This window comes from Macadamia integrifolia, chromosome 4 (genome assembly GCF_013358625.1).
Source record: "Macadamia integrifolia cultivar HAES 741 chromosome 4, SCU_Mint_v3, whole genome shotgun sequence".
Classification (NCBI taxonomy): domain Eukaryota; kingdom Viridiplantae; phylum Streptophyta; class Magnoliopsida; order Proteales; family Proteaceae; genus Macadamia; species Macadamia integrifolia.
The window spans coordinates 3,617,139-3,634,895 of NC_056560.1; the positions used below are offsets into that span (position 1 = coordinate 3,617,139).

The 17,757-nt window shown below is 38.5% G+C and overlaps 2 protein-coding genes across 3 annotated transcripts; both read left to right on the plus strand.

The window, feature by feature from the left end:
* The first annotated feature begins 381 nt into the window (after positions 1-381).
* LOC122075552 (cytochrome P450 78A5-like) lies at positions 382-4,296 on the plus strand. Its single transcript, XM_042640616.1, has 2 exons — positions 382-1,373; positions 3,524-4,296. The coding sequence occupies exons 1-2, from the start codon at positions 429-431 to the stop codon at positions 4,136-4,138; spliced, it is 1,560 nt and encodes a 519-aa protein (XP_042496550.1). The 5' UTR covers positions 382-428; the 3' UTR covers positions 4,139-4,296.
* Positions 4,297-6,597: 2,301 nt separating this feature from the next.
* LOC122076773 (CTD small phosphatase-like protein 2) lies at positions 6,598-16,693 on the plus strand. 2 transcript variants are annotated; one of them, XM_042642304.1, is made up of 7 exons: positions 6,598-6,881; positions 8,157-8,410; positions 9,255-9,388; positions 13,232-13,325; positions 13,762-14,124; positions 14,380-14,717; positions 16,148-16,693. In XM_042642304.1, the coding sequence occupies exons 2-7, from the start codon at positions 8,254-8,256 to the stop codon at positions 16,364-16,366; spliced, it is 1,305 nt and encodes a 434-aa protein (XP_042498238.1). In that variant the 5' UTR covers positions 6,598-6,881; positions 8,157-8,253; the 3' UTR covers positions 16,367-16,693. The 2 variants fall into 2 exon arrangements, with proteins under 2 accessions (XP_042498238.1, XP_042498237.1); XM_042642303.1 differs by having other exon boundaries at positions 6,599-6,881; positions 13,570-14,124; positions 16,148-16,628.
* Positions 16,694-17,757: the final 1,064 nt, after the last annotated feature.

Consider the following 17,757-nt stretch of genomic DNA (forward strand, 5'->3'; position numbering starts at 1 on the left):
CTACTTGTGAGTTGTGACCTACTATGTGACCTATTGAATAGGTTCCCATTTTGAAACTGCACAAGTTTTTTTGCCACGTGTTATAAAAGATCCCGTTTCCTACCGAGTCGAATCAGTCAATCCAATCTGAGTGTAAAGTTCAGATGGAATATGGACTGAAAATCCTGACCCGATTGTAGGAGATCCGAAACAAAACGGAATCAGAAGAGAGTTGGATGGGTCCAAACCCTGTGGGACCCAAAATATATATATATTTTTTTGATAGGTAAGGACCCAAAAGATACTTCACATGCACTCTATATATTCTAATCAAGTTACAGCCATGCACCCTCCCACAGTCCCACGGCAAAACCTCCTCCTCCTCTAGACATTCCCATTGGCCCTGTTCTATTTTATCTCCATTCTCTTCTCCTCTTTCAAAAGAGGGAATGAAAGCAAGATTCTTAGCCAATCTCTGCTTCTGGATCCTCTGTTTTGTTGTTATTAGCCAAACCTATTATCCATGGCCTCTTCTTCTACTTCTCTTCTCTCTCTTCCCTTTGCTCCTCAATTCTTGGTTAGTTCCAGGAGGCTTTGCATGGAGAAATCACCACAAGTCCTCTTCGAGGCTGCAGGGTCCAATTGGGTGGCCCTTATTGGGCAGCATCCCTACATTAATGGGTCATCTCAGTCATTGCAAACTGGCCAAGCTATCGGCCTCACACGGTGCAACACGTCTTATGGCCTTCAGCATGGGCCTGACACGTGTCGTGATCAGTAGCCACCCTGATACTGCTAGGGAGATTCTCTGTGGGTCAGCCTTTTCTGATCGTCCAACAAAGGAATCCACCCACTTACTGATGTTCGAGAGGGCCATTGGATTCGCACCTTCTGGAGAATACTGGAGACATCTGAGACGGATTGCAGCAAATCACATGTTCTCTCCCCGGAGAATAGCCGCTTTCGAGGGTCTTCGACAGTGTATTATGGATGAAATGTTGAAGGGAGTGTGGAAGGAGATGAAGTGGAGAGGGTTTGTGGAGCTTAGAAAAATACTTCAAAAGGGTTCTTTAGATAATGTTGTGGAGAGCTTGTTTGGGAGGTCTTTGTGTTTGGAAGGAGAGGATTTGGGTTTAATGGTTAAGGAGGGTTATGAGTTAATAGAGAAGTTTAATTGGGAGGACTGTTTTCCCTTGGTGTTTCTGGATTTCTATGGAGTGAGAAGGAGGTGCAGTAAGTTGGCCATTAGGGTTGATCGTCTTTTGCGTCAGGTGATAGAGGAGAGGAGAAGGGAAGAGGAAGAGTGCAGGAGCAGTGATGACTTCCTCAGTGTATTACTCACGTTACCAAAGGAAGACCAGTTGAGTGATTCCGATATGGTGGCAGTTCTGTGGGTAAGTATACTTTCTCTCTCTTTTGATGACCCCATCACACAGGATTGGGTTCTTGTGTGATGAGGAAAATAGTAACTTAGCCTTGTGGGAACTTTTTCCTAAATGGGAGTCACCATAGATTTAAATTAAATTGGATCGGTCAATCTTGATTCCGGCCAATCCCAACTAAATCAGTAGGCTTAGGATCCCAATTCCAGGTTTTAAAATCTTGGATGTAACCCAAAATGTTCCCCAAGACTCAAACAGTGTGTCAAACTCTTGTTCATCTATTATTGTGATGCCCTTTATAATTTTAATTTTGTATTTATCATTTGATCTATTGGTTCTCTATCCTTTTTCTTATTTATTTTTTTATAAAGCACAAATGGCACGAACATGATCGATCAGGGTTAGCTCGACCCTAGCAAAAATGGGGATCAATTAGGGTCGGGTTGGGTTAAGGGTGTCGATTGGCTAGTTTGGTTCAGTTTCGATCGGGTTGAATCGGTTTCTATCTAGGAATGAGGGAGGCCAAAACCAATCCATTAAGGAACTTTGGTTCTTTGTTGGTTTTGGTTTTGGTCCAATTTTGTTTCGTTTTTTTTTTTTTACTAACTGTGTCTAGGCCAATTTACGTGCACCTCGACTAATCCTTGGGGAGACTAGCGCAGCAACCCATCGCCATGGTCTCCACTTAAATCGTAGATGCACAAGTAGGGAATCAAACCTGAGACTGTGCTCTTATCCACACAATCCCCAATTTGCCTTTACCATATGGGGCTTTTCAATATTGGGTTAATATCTCGATTTAGGTCGGTTTATTATCCCGCTTGAACCATAATGAAATCTTATATTCATAACCTATAGTAACAAAAGATTTGACGAAAACACTTTAAATTTATAATTAAATCATTGTTTATCATTGTAAAGGAAAGATAACTAATATTGAAACCAATGAATAACTAGTTAATAAGAAGATAACTAGTATTTCTTACCCAAAAAAAAAAAAAAAGGAAGACAATTAGTATTAAAGTCACAAAATGAACCCTATTATCAAATCATTCATTTAACTATCCAACTAATTTTACATAATGAACAAAGAAATCAATTGAAGCATTGCTATAATTTACAAATCAATTTCTATATTCATAACCTCATATTCATTGATTTGTAACAATTCTTTTTACAAAAAAAAGTATTCTCACTAATATTGTAAAAAATAGATAATCAATTCACCAATTTATAATTTCATAATCATTTATTTTTTTATTGGTTTCATTCGGTTTGATTATTTGTTGGTTTCATTTGGACCAGTTTTCAATCTGTCCCAAAATTAGGGGTGTCAATCGGTCGGTCCGGCTCGGTTTCGATCCGGGTTGAATCGGTTTCGGTGTGGGAAAGCTAAAACCGAAACCGAACCAATAAGGAAATTTCGGTTTCGGTTTGGTTTTGGTTTCGGTGTGGTTTGGTTTCGGTTTGTCTTCGATTTCTTAAATCGATTTGTAACTGGGTTGGTTTTGGTTTTTGGTCAAGTTTGGATTCGACTTTCCATACAAATGTATACAAAACTATGCAAATTTTGATTTTTTTTTTTTTAATGAATTTTGGAGTGTTTCGGTTTCTTACCGGTTTGGTTTCAGTTTCGGTCCGGGTTTTGAGCCGATTTCGGTTTGGTTTTGGGTTCATCCGGTTTTCGGTGCGGTTCGGTTTGGTTTTGGGGTTGCAATACTCCAAACCGAACCGAACCAATAAGGCTTCGGTTTGGTTCAGTCCGTGTTGTTATCAGTTTGATCCGGCCGGTTTTACCGGTTTGGTTTAGGAATGGTTTTACCGGTTTGGTTTAGGAATTGACACCCCTACCCAAAATACCTTAGTCCAAAACCAATCCAATAACGATCGATTTGGTTCGATTTGGGTTTTCTCGGTCCGGTATGGGCTAGGTTTTGACACCCCTAGGTTGGGTTGTCATAAACCCAGTAGGTTTGGGCCTAGGTTAGATATTGGGGACCCAGATTTGGATTAGGGTTTTAAGAAATCAGCCCCTGTTTCTCGTCTAATGACCATCATTCACTTTGATGGGACTTTGGGAACAATGAATCAATATTATTGAGAGAACTTTCTCTTTCACGCTAATGTGAATTGTGAATGTTTCTCTCTCTCTCTGATTATAGGAGATGCTATTTCGAGGAACAGATGTGGTTGCAATCCTTCTGGAATGGATCATGGCAAGAATGGTGTTGCATCAAGATACCCAAGCCAAGGCCCAACGAGAAATCGATATATGCATCCGCGAAAATCGGCACGTGCGAGACTCGGACATTCCCAATCTTCCTTACCTTCAAGCCATAGTTAAGGAAGTCCTCCGATTGCATCCTCCGGGCCCACTACTCTCATGGGCTCGCCTCGCCACTCACGATGTCCACATAGGCAAGTTCTTTGTCCCGGCGGGTACTACAGCAATGGTGAATATGTGGGCTATAACCCACGATGGGTCCATTTGGAAAGACCCATGGGCGTTCAGACCAGAACGGTTCTTGGAAGAAGATGTTAGTATCATGGGCTCGGATTTAAGGCTTGCTCCATTTGGGTCGGGCCGTCGGGTTTGCCCAGGTAAGGCCCTCGGTTTGGCCACTGTTCATTTGTGGTTGGCAAGTCTTCTCGAAAATTTTGTCTGGCTTCCAGTTCCAGCCCATTCCGTCGATCTTTCTGAATGCCTCCGTTTATCCCTTGAAATGAAGAAACCATTGGCTTGCCGCGTTGTTCGCCGGAGACCCACAAGTAAGTGATAGGAAATGTTGCAGAGGAAGCAGAGGTTCCTTCAAAGCCAGAGTAGCTAGTGATGTTGTGAACCACTGAACCCTTGAGCTCAACATGGAAGCTATTCTAGCTTAGTTCTTACACCTTGGGAGGAATCTCAGGCCTTGGATAATGCACATTGCTACTTGTAATAATGTGCTTTTAATAATTTGGATCTTCAATTGTAGTTTACAAAATCGATTTTTCTTCTTTTCTCTCTCTTCCTCGAGTCTCTTGATATAGAGAGAGGGCTTCTTAGTCCATTTGCAGTGGTTTTGTGCATGTCATGCTCGCAAGTGGGCCATGATAATTTTCTTTACATTGTTCTTATTTTGTCACAAATGGTCATTGGCAGCAATCACATTGCTAATGGACTGGTAAATATATCCATCGCTACTATGTAAATTGGATTGAGTTTTCTATCTAGGATCGCACCATAGGTCAGCATTTTCTGGGTCTTTCTCTTCCCTCCGACACTAGTGGTAGATATGTCATTTCATAAAGGGATGGAGAGAGAGAGGGAGAGAGAGAGAGAGAGAGATATGCAAGGTGACACTAGCGTACGCTACACTTGTCCATGGACAGAGAACATTAGCCCTATGTAAATTAGTTTTACAATCTACTCTTCTATTCGCTCTAGCCAAGCTTTCCCTCTTTGCTTCCCTTGTCTCCCATTCAAGCCCGGGATTAACCATCCCACCTTAATCCTATCTCTTAGTAAATATTCCACTTATTAATTTTTTTTTTTTTTTTTTTAATCTCTATCCTCTACCAAAAAATGAAGACTATGATTGGAGTTGAGCCTTATCATATTCAAACTGATGACTGATGCCGTATGAAAGCTACGTGACTCAAAAAGAGCTCTTTATATATATATATATATTAGGAAAAGGGAACCTTGTCTAAGAGCATAGCTGATGCCAACGCTCCCATGTGTCTAAACTCTCTCCTTCCTAGGTGAAAGGGCATCTTTGCCCCTTGTGTAGGGGATGAAGGAGATAAACACTGAGAGCGTTAGCCCAATATAGATAACCACTATTGGACTACCCTATATATTAATAACGAGCTTCTTTTTTTTTTATTAACATCCCTGAAAATATTAAATAATGGTAATTTTATCTGTTTTTACCTTTTTAATGTAGTATCTTTTTTTTCTCCAATGAGAATAAATCTTGTTAGGTCAGGGTTTGTTGTATTGCGATAACATCCCATCTTCCTCGTGTTGTGCACATTTGGTTTGAATTATAATTCTTAATTGTAAATGAGATTAGAATTGGCATGTATGTGTTTGACTTCAACTCTAACATACACAATAGATAAATCTTAGAGATACGAGAATTGTGCAATGTATGTAGGAGAAGAATTAGAGATGTAATAGGTCATCCAAACGTAATACTCCCACGATAGGGGGTAGCTAGTATAAGCAAGATGAGGAAGTAGAGCTATCGTAGAAGTGGTAGCTTCCCCCGACGGACTACAATACAACAGCCACAACCTACTTTGATTAAAAAAAGAAAGGCTTTTCTTTTTGCCCTATTTACTGATGAGATGAGAGCCCTTCTCCTGAACACTTACACAATACTCTTTTCGCCTTACTCATTACCGTTTCATCTATGATAGATTGCTTAGCTCTAGATAGATTTAGGGGGCGCTAGCTTATGCTACTGCACATGTTTGGAAGTGTTCTTTGTCCCTTACAATATTGAGAAAGGGAGAGGATTGTTTGAGAAGATAGGATAGGGGAATGCACCAATGAGTGGCAACATAATGGCTTCGTATATAGAGTGGCAACACAGTCATTTCAAGTGAAGAAGAGAGAAATAGAGTGATAGGTACAACTTATGTCTAATGTATTATTCGCGTTGGACTCCTCTACTGCACACAAGGGGCGGCAACACAGATGAGACACTCGGGGCTCCTATATTTTTCCCAAGTTTTTCAGACAACCAAGAGAGCATGGGATGAAATAGTTTCATACTTTCATATATAGAAGGGCGATGAGGTCATTGCACGTGAATAAGAGAGAGATAGAGTGAGAGGGTGCTAGTGTGCTACCGTGCTAGTTCAAGGTCAATGTCAAATTTAAATCCAATGGAGGGAAATTCATCTCTCCTTCTCCGTTTTTAAAATTTGAAAATTTTCGAAAGAGTTTTGTCGCAGGACTTAAACGGTAAAATCAATAAAATAGAAGGAGGTATCTAGAAAATGAAGAACGAGGCCAACGGGCAAGAACCCCCGATAACCGGAGGCCCATTTACGGAAAAGAAACACCAAATAAGGACAGTAAAAAATGAAGGAAAAGAATCCAATATCTCATTTCAATATTGTGTGTTGGATATGCGAATAATGATGTCATTGAAAGCGAACGTTGAGATCTAACGGTGGATAAAACTATAAGGCCTCATTTAGTAGTCGCTGAAAATATATTTATATTAGTAGTGTTTATCTGTACGACTGTCTCTCTCTCTCCTCTTTTCCCGACAAGAAGAAGTATCGGAGCCTTCGTTTTTTCACCCTCTTCGTCTCTTTGGAGGGAAAACCACTAACGTTTCTTCTTTTTCCGTCCATCTCTATCCAGTGAAAGTTATAGAAACTTAGGGTTTCGTTCGGTCCGGTGACTTCAGATCTGCTGCATTTCTGTTCATTTCTTCATTCTTATTCTGGATCGGTCGGAGCAACGGCTACTGTAACTCGTCCTCTACGTCTTCTGTTGTTTCTGAACGAATTTTTCAGGTATGAATTTACGAAGTTTCTGTTAACTTTTGAATTTTTCTTTCTACTTGTTTATAATATGCTTCTTTTTGTTGGTGGAGTTGTTAGGGTTTTTAGTTTTTTTTTACAGTACTATAAGTCAGTGTATCGTCAGTAGTCTATCATTTTGCTGGTCGAAGTGGTTTACTGTGATGTTTTCATCGATCATTATTTATACGAGGAATGATTAGTGTTTATGTTACTTCTAAGTTTTAGTTGGCGTGTTAGAGATTTTGCATAATTTGCTCTGTGGATATAAATGGTCCGTTCAGTAATTAGGGTTTGGTCCGTTACTTTCATTAAACTGAGGAGATAAGCCGAGATGAATTGGATAAATCCATTTCTTCCACTTTATGGATTTGAGTCATGGTAACACTGCAAACAACGTTCACCGTTTGAGCTTAGTAAGACGCTCATGCAGTGAATTGCACTTTCGGTATATCTTGATTTATTGAACGTGGTTCGCTTGAATTCTACTTCTTACCACTGGTCAATTTTTTTTTATTATTTCAAATCAGTGTAGCTACTGTTCACTCTGATGAATTCCACTAGTTTTATCTGCCCGGGAGGGGTTTACCACCATAGTCAATCTTCACAATAGGCTCTTTCATCTCCAGAGATCATTCCAGATATGGAAGTCCTCTTTCTATATTAATTGCATGGAAAGTTCTAATAATTCACATACTATCTAGGTTAGTTATAGTGTTTGTCCCTTGCATTTATAGCCTCTGAAGATATGCCATGGACAAAGGAAAAAAAAATCCTGATAGGCACTTGCCCCTACATTTTCTGGAAAATCTTCTTCATAGGGTTATAAATATATCCTTTGAATTCTTGCTAAATTTTGGGAGTTTGAATACCAGTACATTTCAGTACATCTTGCCGCATTTAGTTTCTGCTTTGGATGGTAGTCCTCAGAATTTATTGCAACACTTTTTTCTTTTTCCCTCTGTCTGTGTGCGCATGCATTTATTTTGGTGTCTTTTATGTGTGACTGTCATATTCGTCTTGGCTTTGCATGTATTTTTATGTGAAGGTTGGTGGGATATTGACAAATCTCAGATCTACAATGATTTGATTGATGATATGTTATTTCCCATATTTTTTTCAGATTTGCATGGTAATGGTTGTCTTTAGGAAATTGTGGGAATACTTCTTGTCATGTTCTATTAAATGAAAAAATAATCTAATTAATAATGATGCTGAGATTTTCTGCTTTGAAATCATTGTCATATGGGTCTGTATTCTGTTGAGCAGATGCTCGAGAAAGGAGACAGCATGCTGATTTTCAATACAACTCTTTAAGAGTAAAGGTTGGTCATCATCTGGATAGAGATCTATTTTTTATTTAACCATGCAAACCAAGAAGAAATTACCGACACGAAATGCTGCTCAAGAACATGCCAGTCCAAGAATATCAAGACCGCAGAAGAAAGTGCCTGAGTGTGTGAAAGTTGTGGAAAACAAAGTCACGGAGCTAATTACATCTTCTGTTAGAAAGCAGAGAATTGGTATCTCATCTGCATTCTCTTGACTTTTCAATGGTTGTGATTGATGTTTATACGTCTAAAGTAGATCCTGTTCTTGATTTGAATCTAATAAAAAAGTCTCCCAGCATACCTATATCCTTGCTAATTGGCCGATTCAGAATTGTTTACTTGTTTCCCTTTATTTTCTTTTTCTGCTTGTATGATATGGTTTATGTATGTTTATTTTTTATAGAAAATTTCTTTATTGTATGCACTTGTTTTGATGCTTTTATTTGGTTTTCGTTGATCTTAGGACTTGCTTTGATGAGTTAAACATTGTTAATATTTTTCCATTCACCAGGTTCAGGACTCGGGGTTGGATTGGCTGCCGCTGATTCAGATTCTGCCCGATCCGATCCGATCCGATCCGGCCCGGCAATTATAGGTCATTTTATGGCCGATTCTTGCTGGTTTGGACCCATCGATTCCGATCTCTTGAACAGTGATTCCATTTTTCTAGAGATTATAAAGTCATTCCATTAGTTTTTGAATCTTGGCTATTCTATTTCTAGCTGTCTAGTCTACAGTTATTCGAGTTTTAATTTAGTATGGTCTATCCTAATTTAGCAACTTTTTTTTCTTCTAGAGTTTTTTTTTATTTACTTCATTTTTCTTGGGAGGTGGTGTTGGAGGGGTCAGTTGCAACCTAGAAGCCAGGACTTTATTGTTTTAAGGGTTATGGGTATTCAATATCATGGTCAAATCTTAAATTTTACTTTTTAAAATGTTGCAAAAATTACACTCATCTAATTGATTGGTGGGCATTCCTGATTCATTATTTGCAAATGGATATTATATGGTATCATTTTGGTGTATTTTTTAATAGGTTATGTGCCAAAGAAAAGTAGAGAGCCAGCTGCAGTTAAAAATTTGAATCCTAGTCACAAACTGACATGTGATGGGGATCGTAGTAGAAGCTTGGGTAATGATACAGCTAATGGCGCTTCGATTGACCATAAGGTGAATGCTCATGGGAGTCCCTATTCAATCATTGTGTGTATATTATTATTTTTTATTCTTTTGTTATATGCTAAGTGTTTGCACATGTATTTTCATTTTATTATTGTGTTTATATATTATTCGTTTATTCTTTTGTCATATGCTCACGTGTTAAACATATTTTATTTATGAGCATTTGTAGGTAAATAAATAGATCATAATATAAGAACACAAATGAAAATCCATTGGGAAATAATAACAACAATAACAACTCAGCCTTATCCTAATTAAATGTGGTCAGCTACATGGATCCATGAGAAGCCAAAAAGAGAAGAAAAGGTTAGGGGACAACAACATAACTTAGAAGTATACTACCTAAATGGGGTTGGTTACATGATCCCAGCATCCAATCAGCTCTATTTGAGGTCGTTCCTGGGACTTCCTCACCACTTCTCCCTTGGTCATTTTAGGCATGCCCCTAGCTCTTTTAGATCCTTTAATCAGAATTAGATCACTCCTCCTTATTAGTGCATCCTTAAGATCTCTGTTAAACATATCTATGCCACCTCCAATGCCTTTCTTGGAGCTTATCTTGAATCAGAGCAACTCCCAAATCAGCTCTAATAAAGTCATTATTTACTTTATCCTTTCTAGTTTTGCCGCACATCCATCTCAACATCCTTATCTCTGCTACACATAGTTTATTTATATGATATATCTTAACAGCCCAACATTCTGCTCTATAGATCATAATCGGACATTGGGACATAAATAAACCATTATTTCAATTTCATATGCTGATTGCTTTGAAGGAAAACTAACAACTGTCTTCACAAAGGAAAGTATTTGGATTTGTGTTCAACAGGTTGGTAAGATCATGAGGATTGAAAATGGGGCGTTCTTAGTAGAACCTCTTTAATAGAAACTTTCTACAACTTGTGTCTTTGAAAAGGAGAACACATTGGGTTTGAGTTGTTAACAGGGGCTAGGTTTCTGTGAAGGACATATTGTTGGACATATGATGGGAATTGTCCAATTGTTGCCATTTTAGTTAGCCTTTGATATTGCAAAATGTGGTTTGTCTACAGAACAGGTTGGGTGGTGGTTTGAACCATAGTATTAGAAGCCACCTGGACATATTGGGAAGGCTTTTTTATTATTATATGCATTTCAAGTTTCAGGAAAGTACTGTGCTTTCTATCCTGTTTTGTCTAGGTCACGAACAATGTACAATGACTGGTTGCATTCAGCTGCAGAGCATATGACTTTGCAAGTGCTAAACACGGCAGAGGACTGGTTGCAACTTATCAGGTCCTGTTCTGACTAGGCTGAGCCTACACATTCAGGTCGTCTATGTTGCTTGATTTGGTTTTTTTTAGGGTGATTTACATCAACCTCCCTTGGCGTTTGTTCAAATTACATCATCCCCCCTGAAAATCGAAAAATTACATTTAAACCCACACAATTGACACCGTTAGCATAGTGTTATTTTTGAATTTTAAAAGACAAAATTACCCCTAACACTTTATATACCTATAACACCCTTCTTCTCTCTAATAAACCAACACCCATCACAAACGCCCTTACCTTGTTCGGCGACGGAGAGGAACTGTCATTTCCGGCAAAGGTAGAGTGAAGTCTCCGACGTAGGTTCGTTAGCCCAGGTGCTTTATTGTAAAGGACTGCTCTTTTTGCTGTCTTCCTTCCTTTTCTTGGACAGCTTAGGCCTTGGCTTCAAAGGCTTCAAGTACGAAGTTTGGAATTGGACCATAGCTCTCAAAATCGAAATCAATCTCTATTCAATTTGTCAGATACGAGCGAGCAAGAAATGATGATTTACAAAGATCAGCGAAAATTTTCAGTTCATCTCATACTTTTATCATTCATTCCATTTCCATCACATGCACGCATCTTTGCTAGCAAAGATCTACAAACGAATGCATCAGGAATCTTATTATTCGCTAAGAAAACAATTTCTTGGAATGCCCAAATACAGAGTTAGAGAGTATAGATAAAAACAGAGACCAACGAACAGCTAGAGAAGATAATATACATGAAGCAGCAAAATGGTGATATGGGTGGTCTTCAACGACCAATATTTGAGGGTTTTGATTCTGGTTCGCGAGTTAAGAGTCTTTTATGTTATGTCTTGGCTTTACACTCGTGCATGTCAGCAAGGGCGATGGCAAACGAAACACCCCAGAAATCACTGTAGGATTTCAAGTAAAAAAAATGTAGTTCAGAACTGTGAAAGCAGAGGAACAAACTCCTGGGATTCTGAAAAGTGGGAAAAAACAGAGTACAAGTAGGGAAAGAGACGAGAGAAGCTCAAGTAAGAAGATGGGGGAAGGGAATAAAAATAAGCAGTGAAACGAAATAGGTTTTCAAGAAAGACGACCATAAAGTATAGTAACAATCATAACTAGAAGACACAGAAAGATTATCAAGTATAAACAAATGGAAAAAAAAAAAGAGACGATGAAAAGGGAAAAGGATACCATTTCTCGAATGCTGTGCCTTCTGGTTTAGTAGTTTCAGTTATGAGTTTAAACCGTATGGAACAACCCAATTTGGGAAAATAGAGGGAAATCAAAAGCTTGATGAGAAGACTTCACTTGAGAAGTCTTCTGAGCAGAAACCTCAAGAGAACTCGGTGAACAGAATCTGATGTAAGTGGCGTAGGTATGTCGGAGACAATAAGGGCAAAATGGGGTTTTCATTAAAATTCTATCCACTTAACAGATTAACCCTACAAAGATGCTAACGGTGTCAATTTTGTGGGTTTAAATGTAATTTTTCGATTTTCAGGGGGGATGATGTAATTTGGACAAACTTCAGGGAGGTTGATGTAAATCATCCTTTTTTTTTTAAGCATGGCAAAAGGCTGGGCATGCTAGCAGTGTGCCCAGAATTGTGTCTGTCTCTCTCCTCCCCCTTGCAAAATTCTCCCATGCCCATCCCAGCCGTCCCATTGGTTGAGCCGCTAGCTCCAAAAAAGCTGGTGGCTTTCCCAACCTCCTCCCTTTGAGCATATATGGTTTGCGGACTAGCTTGAGCTGGCAGAATATTGATTGAGTTTGTAGGCTTGACTGGCAGTCTGGTCGTGCCCCGTTCATCTCTTCAATATCCTTATCTACATCTATTTAGGTCATCTTTGGATTATTATTTTGGAGTATCCACTTGTCCGCTTGCTCATGTGAGGATCAAAGCGCCGAAAGGAATTTCCATTTTTGTTACTAGAGAGGCCTTCCTATGTTAGAAGGCATTTTTTGGTAGTTGATTCACCACAATCCTAGAAGTCAGGTATGTTGATTGTTGAATTAAATTGAAAATTAATAAACTAAACAGAATTCTGTCATCGGTATTACGTTCCATAGTGTGTCCATGTTGCAACATCAGATATCACCAAGTGTGAGTGTTGAACACAAATAGAAGGTTAGGAAATTGACCATCTATGTAGTCATTGTGTGAGTAGGGAGAGTGCTAGTCATTACACCCCTCCCCCCCACCCCAAAAAAAGAAAGTGTCATTTTTTATGTGATATGAAGTTTAATTTATTAGTCCCTGCTTTGCATTAAAGCTGACTCATCCAACTCAAATCCATTTTCTATTTTGAGTTTCATTATGCTAGCAATTTTGTCCTCCTTCTTTCTTCTATTGTTACATCACTTGGTCACCGTTACAGGCTTTTGGTAACTTTGTGCATGTTTAAGTCAGACTGCCGTTTTCTGTTTGGTTGTTCATTGGTAATCGCCTGGTGGCCTTCCCATCCCCATCACCCCAACCCCCCAAAAATAAAAAAAAAGAAAAAAGAAAAAAAAAAGGCAGAAGGCTTTAATATATATTTTTTTTATGACCTTGAAGGGATCTCATGACGAGACTGGTGAATGCACATTGGATACCATATTTTCGCCGGCCTTTCATGTCTCGAAAGATGTGGGAGTCCTTGCTAATGGAGGTAGATAATTTTGTATGCATCTTAAACTTTTGCTCCAGATGTTTTTCATTTGGTTACAATATGTTATTATTGTTGCTGTACTTGTGAGTAGATTTATTTATAACTATATGTTTCTCCCTAGGAATGACACGCACACTCTTTTGCTCCTCCCCTTCTCTCGTGATGATTCTTTCTCAGAACTGTATTTTTAAATGACATTGAATGTGTCAGTATATGTTTATACATATCTATTAATTGCTTTCAGTAAGCTTTGTTAAGTTTTTCCGGAGCGAAGACCACAAGAACTCCGGAATTACGGAACCAGTTGATGCATTGAGAAGTATTGTTTCTCTACAAACTTCTAATCCAACTGGAAAGGATGAGCAGAAGAATTATGGCCAGAACATTGAAACAGAAACTGATACCATATGTTCTGTTGATATGGATGTGGATTCAGATATTTCCTCTGAGCACTTAGATATGCAGAACAGTAGTCATCAGAAGCCTCCTTTGGAGTTTAATGGAGTGTCACACTGTAATAAGGATTTAGTTGCGGCTGGTCTATCATCCGAGGTTTCAGCCATATACCTTGCCATGCAGCAGTCGAAGTTGGAGTGTGTTGATGAGCTCAGTCATGATTCAATTTCGACTGACATTTGCGTAGAAACCGAAGAAATTGAAGAACTTGATGATTTTGATCCATACTTTTTTATAAAAAATTTACCAGACTTGTCTTCAGTGGTTCCTACTTTTCGGCCCATGCTACTTCCGAAGCAAACACGGAGTTGCCCTCGTACTACACTCGTTTTGGACTTGGATGGTAAGAATTTCATTAATTGTTACATCCTTTGCCTTTTATGATTCAGTCTCTGTTTGGGTATTAACCATTAAACATGACATGTCATTTTTTGCCAGTGATAATTATAATTTTATGTTCCTATCATAATGTTAAATACTTCCAAAAATTTCCGATTTCTCATCATTCATGCCAGTGATGCCACCTTGCTCATGTTATTGTTTGCACACGTTTGGTGAGATCAGTGTATTTTCTGACATTGGTTTCTTTGGTTGGCAGAGACACTTGTGCACTCCACTCTTGAACACTGCAATAATGCAGATTTTACATTTTCGGTAAATTTTAACTTTAAGGAGCATACGGTTTATGTTCGGTGTCGCCCTCATCTCAAGGACTTTATGGAAAGGGTTGCCAAACTTTTTGAGATTATCATCTTTACAGCTAGTCAAGCAATTTACGCGGAGCAGCTTCTGAATGTACTGGATCCCAAAAGGAGAGTTTTTCGCCACCGTGTTTATCGCGAGTCCTGTGTTTTTGTAGAGGGTAATTACCTCAAAGATCTGTCTGTTCTGGGCCGTGATTTGGCTCATGTGATCATAATTGATAACTCTCCGCAGGTACTATACTTTTCCTTTGAAGATTTCAATACACTTTAGTTTAAAATGTAATGATTTTAAGAGTAAAACAAAGTCTGCTTAACCTCTGAATTGAGTTCAAGTGTCTTGAAATCTCACATCCTTTACCAAAGGCCCAAAACCCATCTTCAGATATGGCATCTCTGGTCTCTAAAAGACCCAGTATCATAAAATTTCATAGTCAAAATGTTGATGGATAAAGAGGAAAGATAATGTAAGAGCCTAAGAGGGATCATCTTGCTACTAAACAAAATGCTCTTTTGTTGCCTGCTTCTTACAAATAAACAAAAGTTCAGATAATCATTATATTTGTTTCTTTTGATATTATAGAGTATGTTTGCTGAATGGAACATAACTAATTAACTATACTCATGATTTAATGTTTACATGGAGAAACCTGCCCGGAACTTGCACCATACCTTCCTGTGATATTGTTGATGCCAGAATCAGTATTGCTAGAAAAAAAATTCCCCTTTCTACTGGATGAATTGCTAGTTGATTTCAGCCATGTCATAAAGAAGTTATAGTTTGTAGCTCCAATGGACCATCCAAAGGAATATTTAAATACTGAGTTTTGTATCATCTATTAATTTAGAAAATAGAAGTCTATTCAGACATTTGGTTAGGGACAATGACAAGTTACTGGACCATTCAGCTCTCACTCATTATCCTGTTTTGTAGTTAATAAAAGCTACTAGTCAGTGTGCATAATATTAGTAAAAGTCGGAAAATACTACTAAAATTTTTCTGGTGGAAAGAAAACACTACCTAATCCAAGATTGTCAACGCATGAATTGACTATTGATGTCTAGGCAATCACTAGTTGCCAACAGATTGAATAAAATGGTGTTTTTGAAATTAAGGGGTGGCTATCACATAAAGACAGAAATAAACAGAAATAAATATGCTGGGGAATAACAGCACTTGCCAAGAAAAAAAGGGACCACAGTATTAGTGCCCTGAAGTTGTGAATGTCAAGAGAAAACATGACCATGACTACCATGTTTTGGTAGCTGGAATACATTGAAAGATCATTTGATAATTGATAAAACCCTAAAAGTTGTCAACTAGTTGAACTGAGTGACTAAACTCAAAGTCCTGCCTATTTGATAAATGAACTGATGTGATGCTGGCTTGGTATTCCCTAGACGTCCTGGCATGACTTGCATGATTCTGCCAATTGCCTCCTATATAGGAGTGTTGCACAAGGGCTTACATTGGAGACCTTACCCGTACAATACCATCTCCATGTCTTTATTGTGAATGTTCCGGTGGTGCATGTTCTGGTGGTGCATGTTCTGATGGGTGTAATATTTCACAGATATCTTTGCCTATAGGGTTGTTCTTTGTAAAATAGTGAATGAAATCTATGAATTTAGTTTGTATAAACATCAAGTCTTGTTTGATGCCAGGCTTTTGGGTTTCAAGTGGATAACGGGATCCCAATTGAGAGTTGGTTTGATGATCCTTTGGATCAAGAATTACTTTTGTTACTTCCTTTCCTGGAGAGCTTGGTTGCAGTTGAAGATGTTCGGCCATTGATTGCAAAGAGATTCAATCTCCGGGAGAAGATAGCTGCAGCTGTTTATCCGTCATTGAACTCAAACAGAAGAGATCCTTTTGAAAGGTGAAGCTCATGATGTGTGATTGGCCCCATAGTTTGTATCAATGTGGAATACCTGTCCCCCTGAAAACGTAAAGAAGGAAAAAATGCTGAAAATCCAATGAAATGTTCTTAGAAACTTGGTGATATTCAGCAAGCTAGGCCTTAAATGATGGGGTTTTAGTTTTGGGGACTAGATATATTTAATGAAGAATGCGTTCTGTTTTTTCATTGTATACATGACCATAATAAGTACTTCACAGGGAAACCTCTCTCCCAGGTATGTAAAACTTCCTTTTCTAGTAGCTTTTAAGATTACAAAAAAAAAAAAAAAAAAAAAAAGGTTCAGATTGAAGTCTTTGAAGTTGACAATCATGGTCTCAATATAAACCCATAAAATATGAAGGCTTGTACCAGGTAGGTCATTTGTGCCCTACTTGATATGTGGTTGATCAGGAGGGTGTACCAGTACTACCAATGGTCTGCATCACCAATCCACATGGATGAAAAGTTGTTGGTGTAATGTAAGTATTTTCCCTTTGAATGAGATTTTTTCCTTAAAATTGCAATTGCAGGTTCTTCATGTTTGAAGAAATAACAAATAGTTCGGTTTTGAAATTGTGCCCAATACTACTGACATGATTCCAGCCAATGTGTATTAGTGATTCAGTAGCGGTGAAGACCGATGCAGGTATATATAGCCTTGTGGGGAAGGTACCGATGTGTGGTATCTCAATTGCATGCTCAGGTATAATGTAGGGATATCAAATCCCTTTTTAGTTGTGGATGCTTAAGCCATGCGCAAGAATCTTCAAGCTGTTATGGCTGTTGCTAGTTCTCAATATATACTTGGGAAAGATCGTTATCCATTCCTTTTTAAAATAGATGACGCCAGTGGTGAAAGATCTGGGGATGGGATGAGACCTCTCATGCAATCTCAAAATCTTATGGTCTTGAGCAAATGTTTCACTATTTCATGGAATATAGGTATGCCTTTGTACCATAAGAAGAGAAGCTTGGTATTCTACTGAACGCACACGTCAGTACTAATTCAAGATCTGCAAATTCTTGTCTAATGATGATCCAAGCTCTGGAGCAAGGTTTGAGAACTCGGTATCAGGAATGGGATTGGTCAAGGTTGATATATTAATCTTTGATAGGACAATTACCATTGGTCTCAATTTAAAAACCATTTTTTTATCATCTTACCCTTTATCTGTACTAATCCACCGCCACGGTATTGGCTAAGAATTGGGACGAGTCAAAACGAGTTGGACAGGTTTATTCTATGCATTTTTAGAACCAAATCAATTGCAAAAATGGGATTTCTGATGATCCAACCAACGATCAGAATTTTCAGCAGATCTTATGGACATGCCATCGACCAAAAACGAAAGGGGTGGAGGGAGGCAGCAGCTA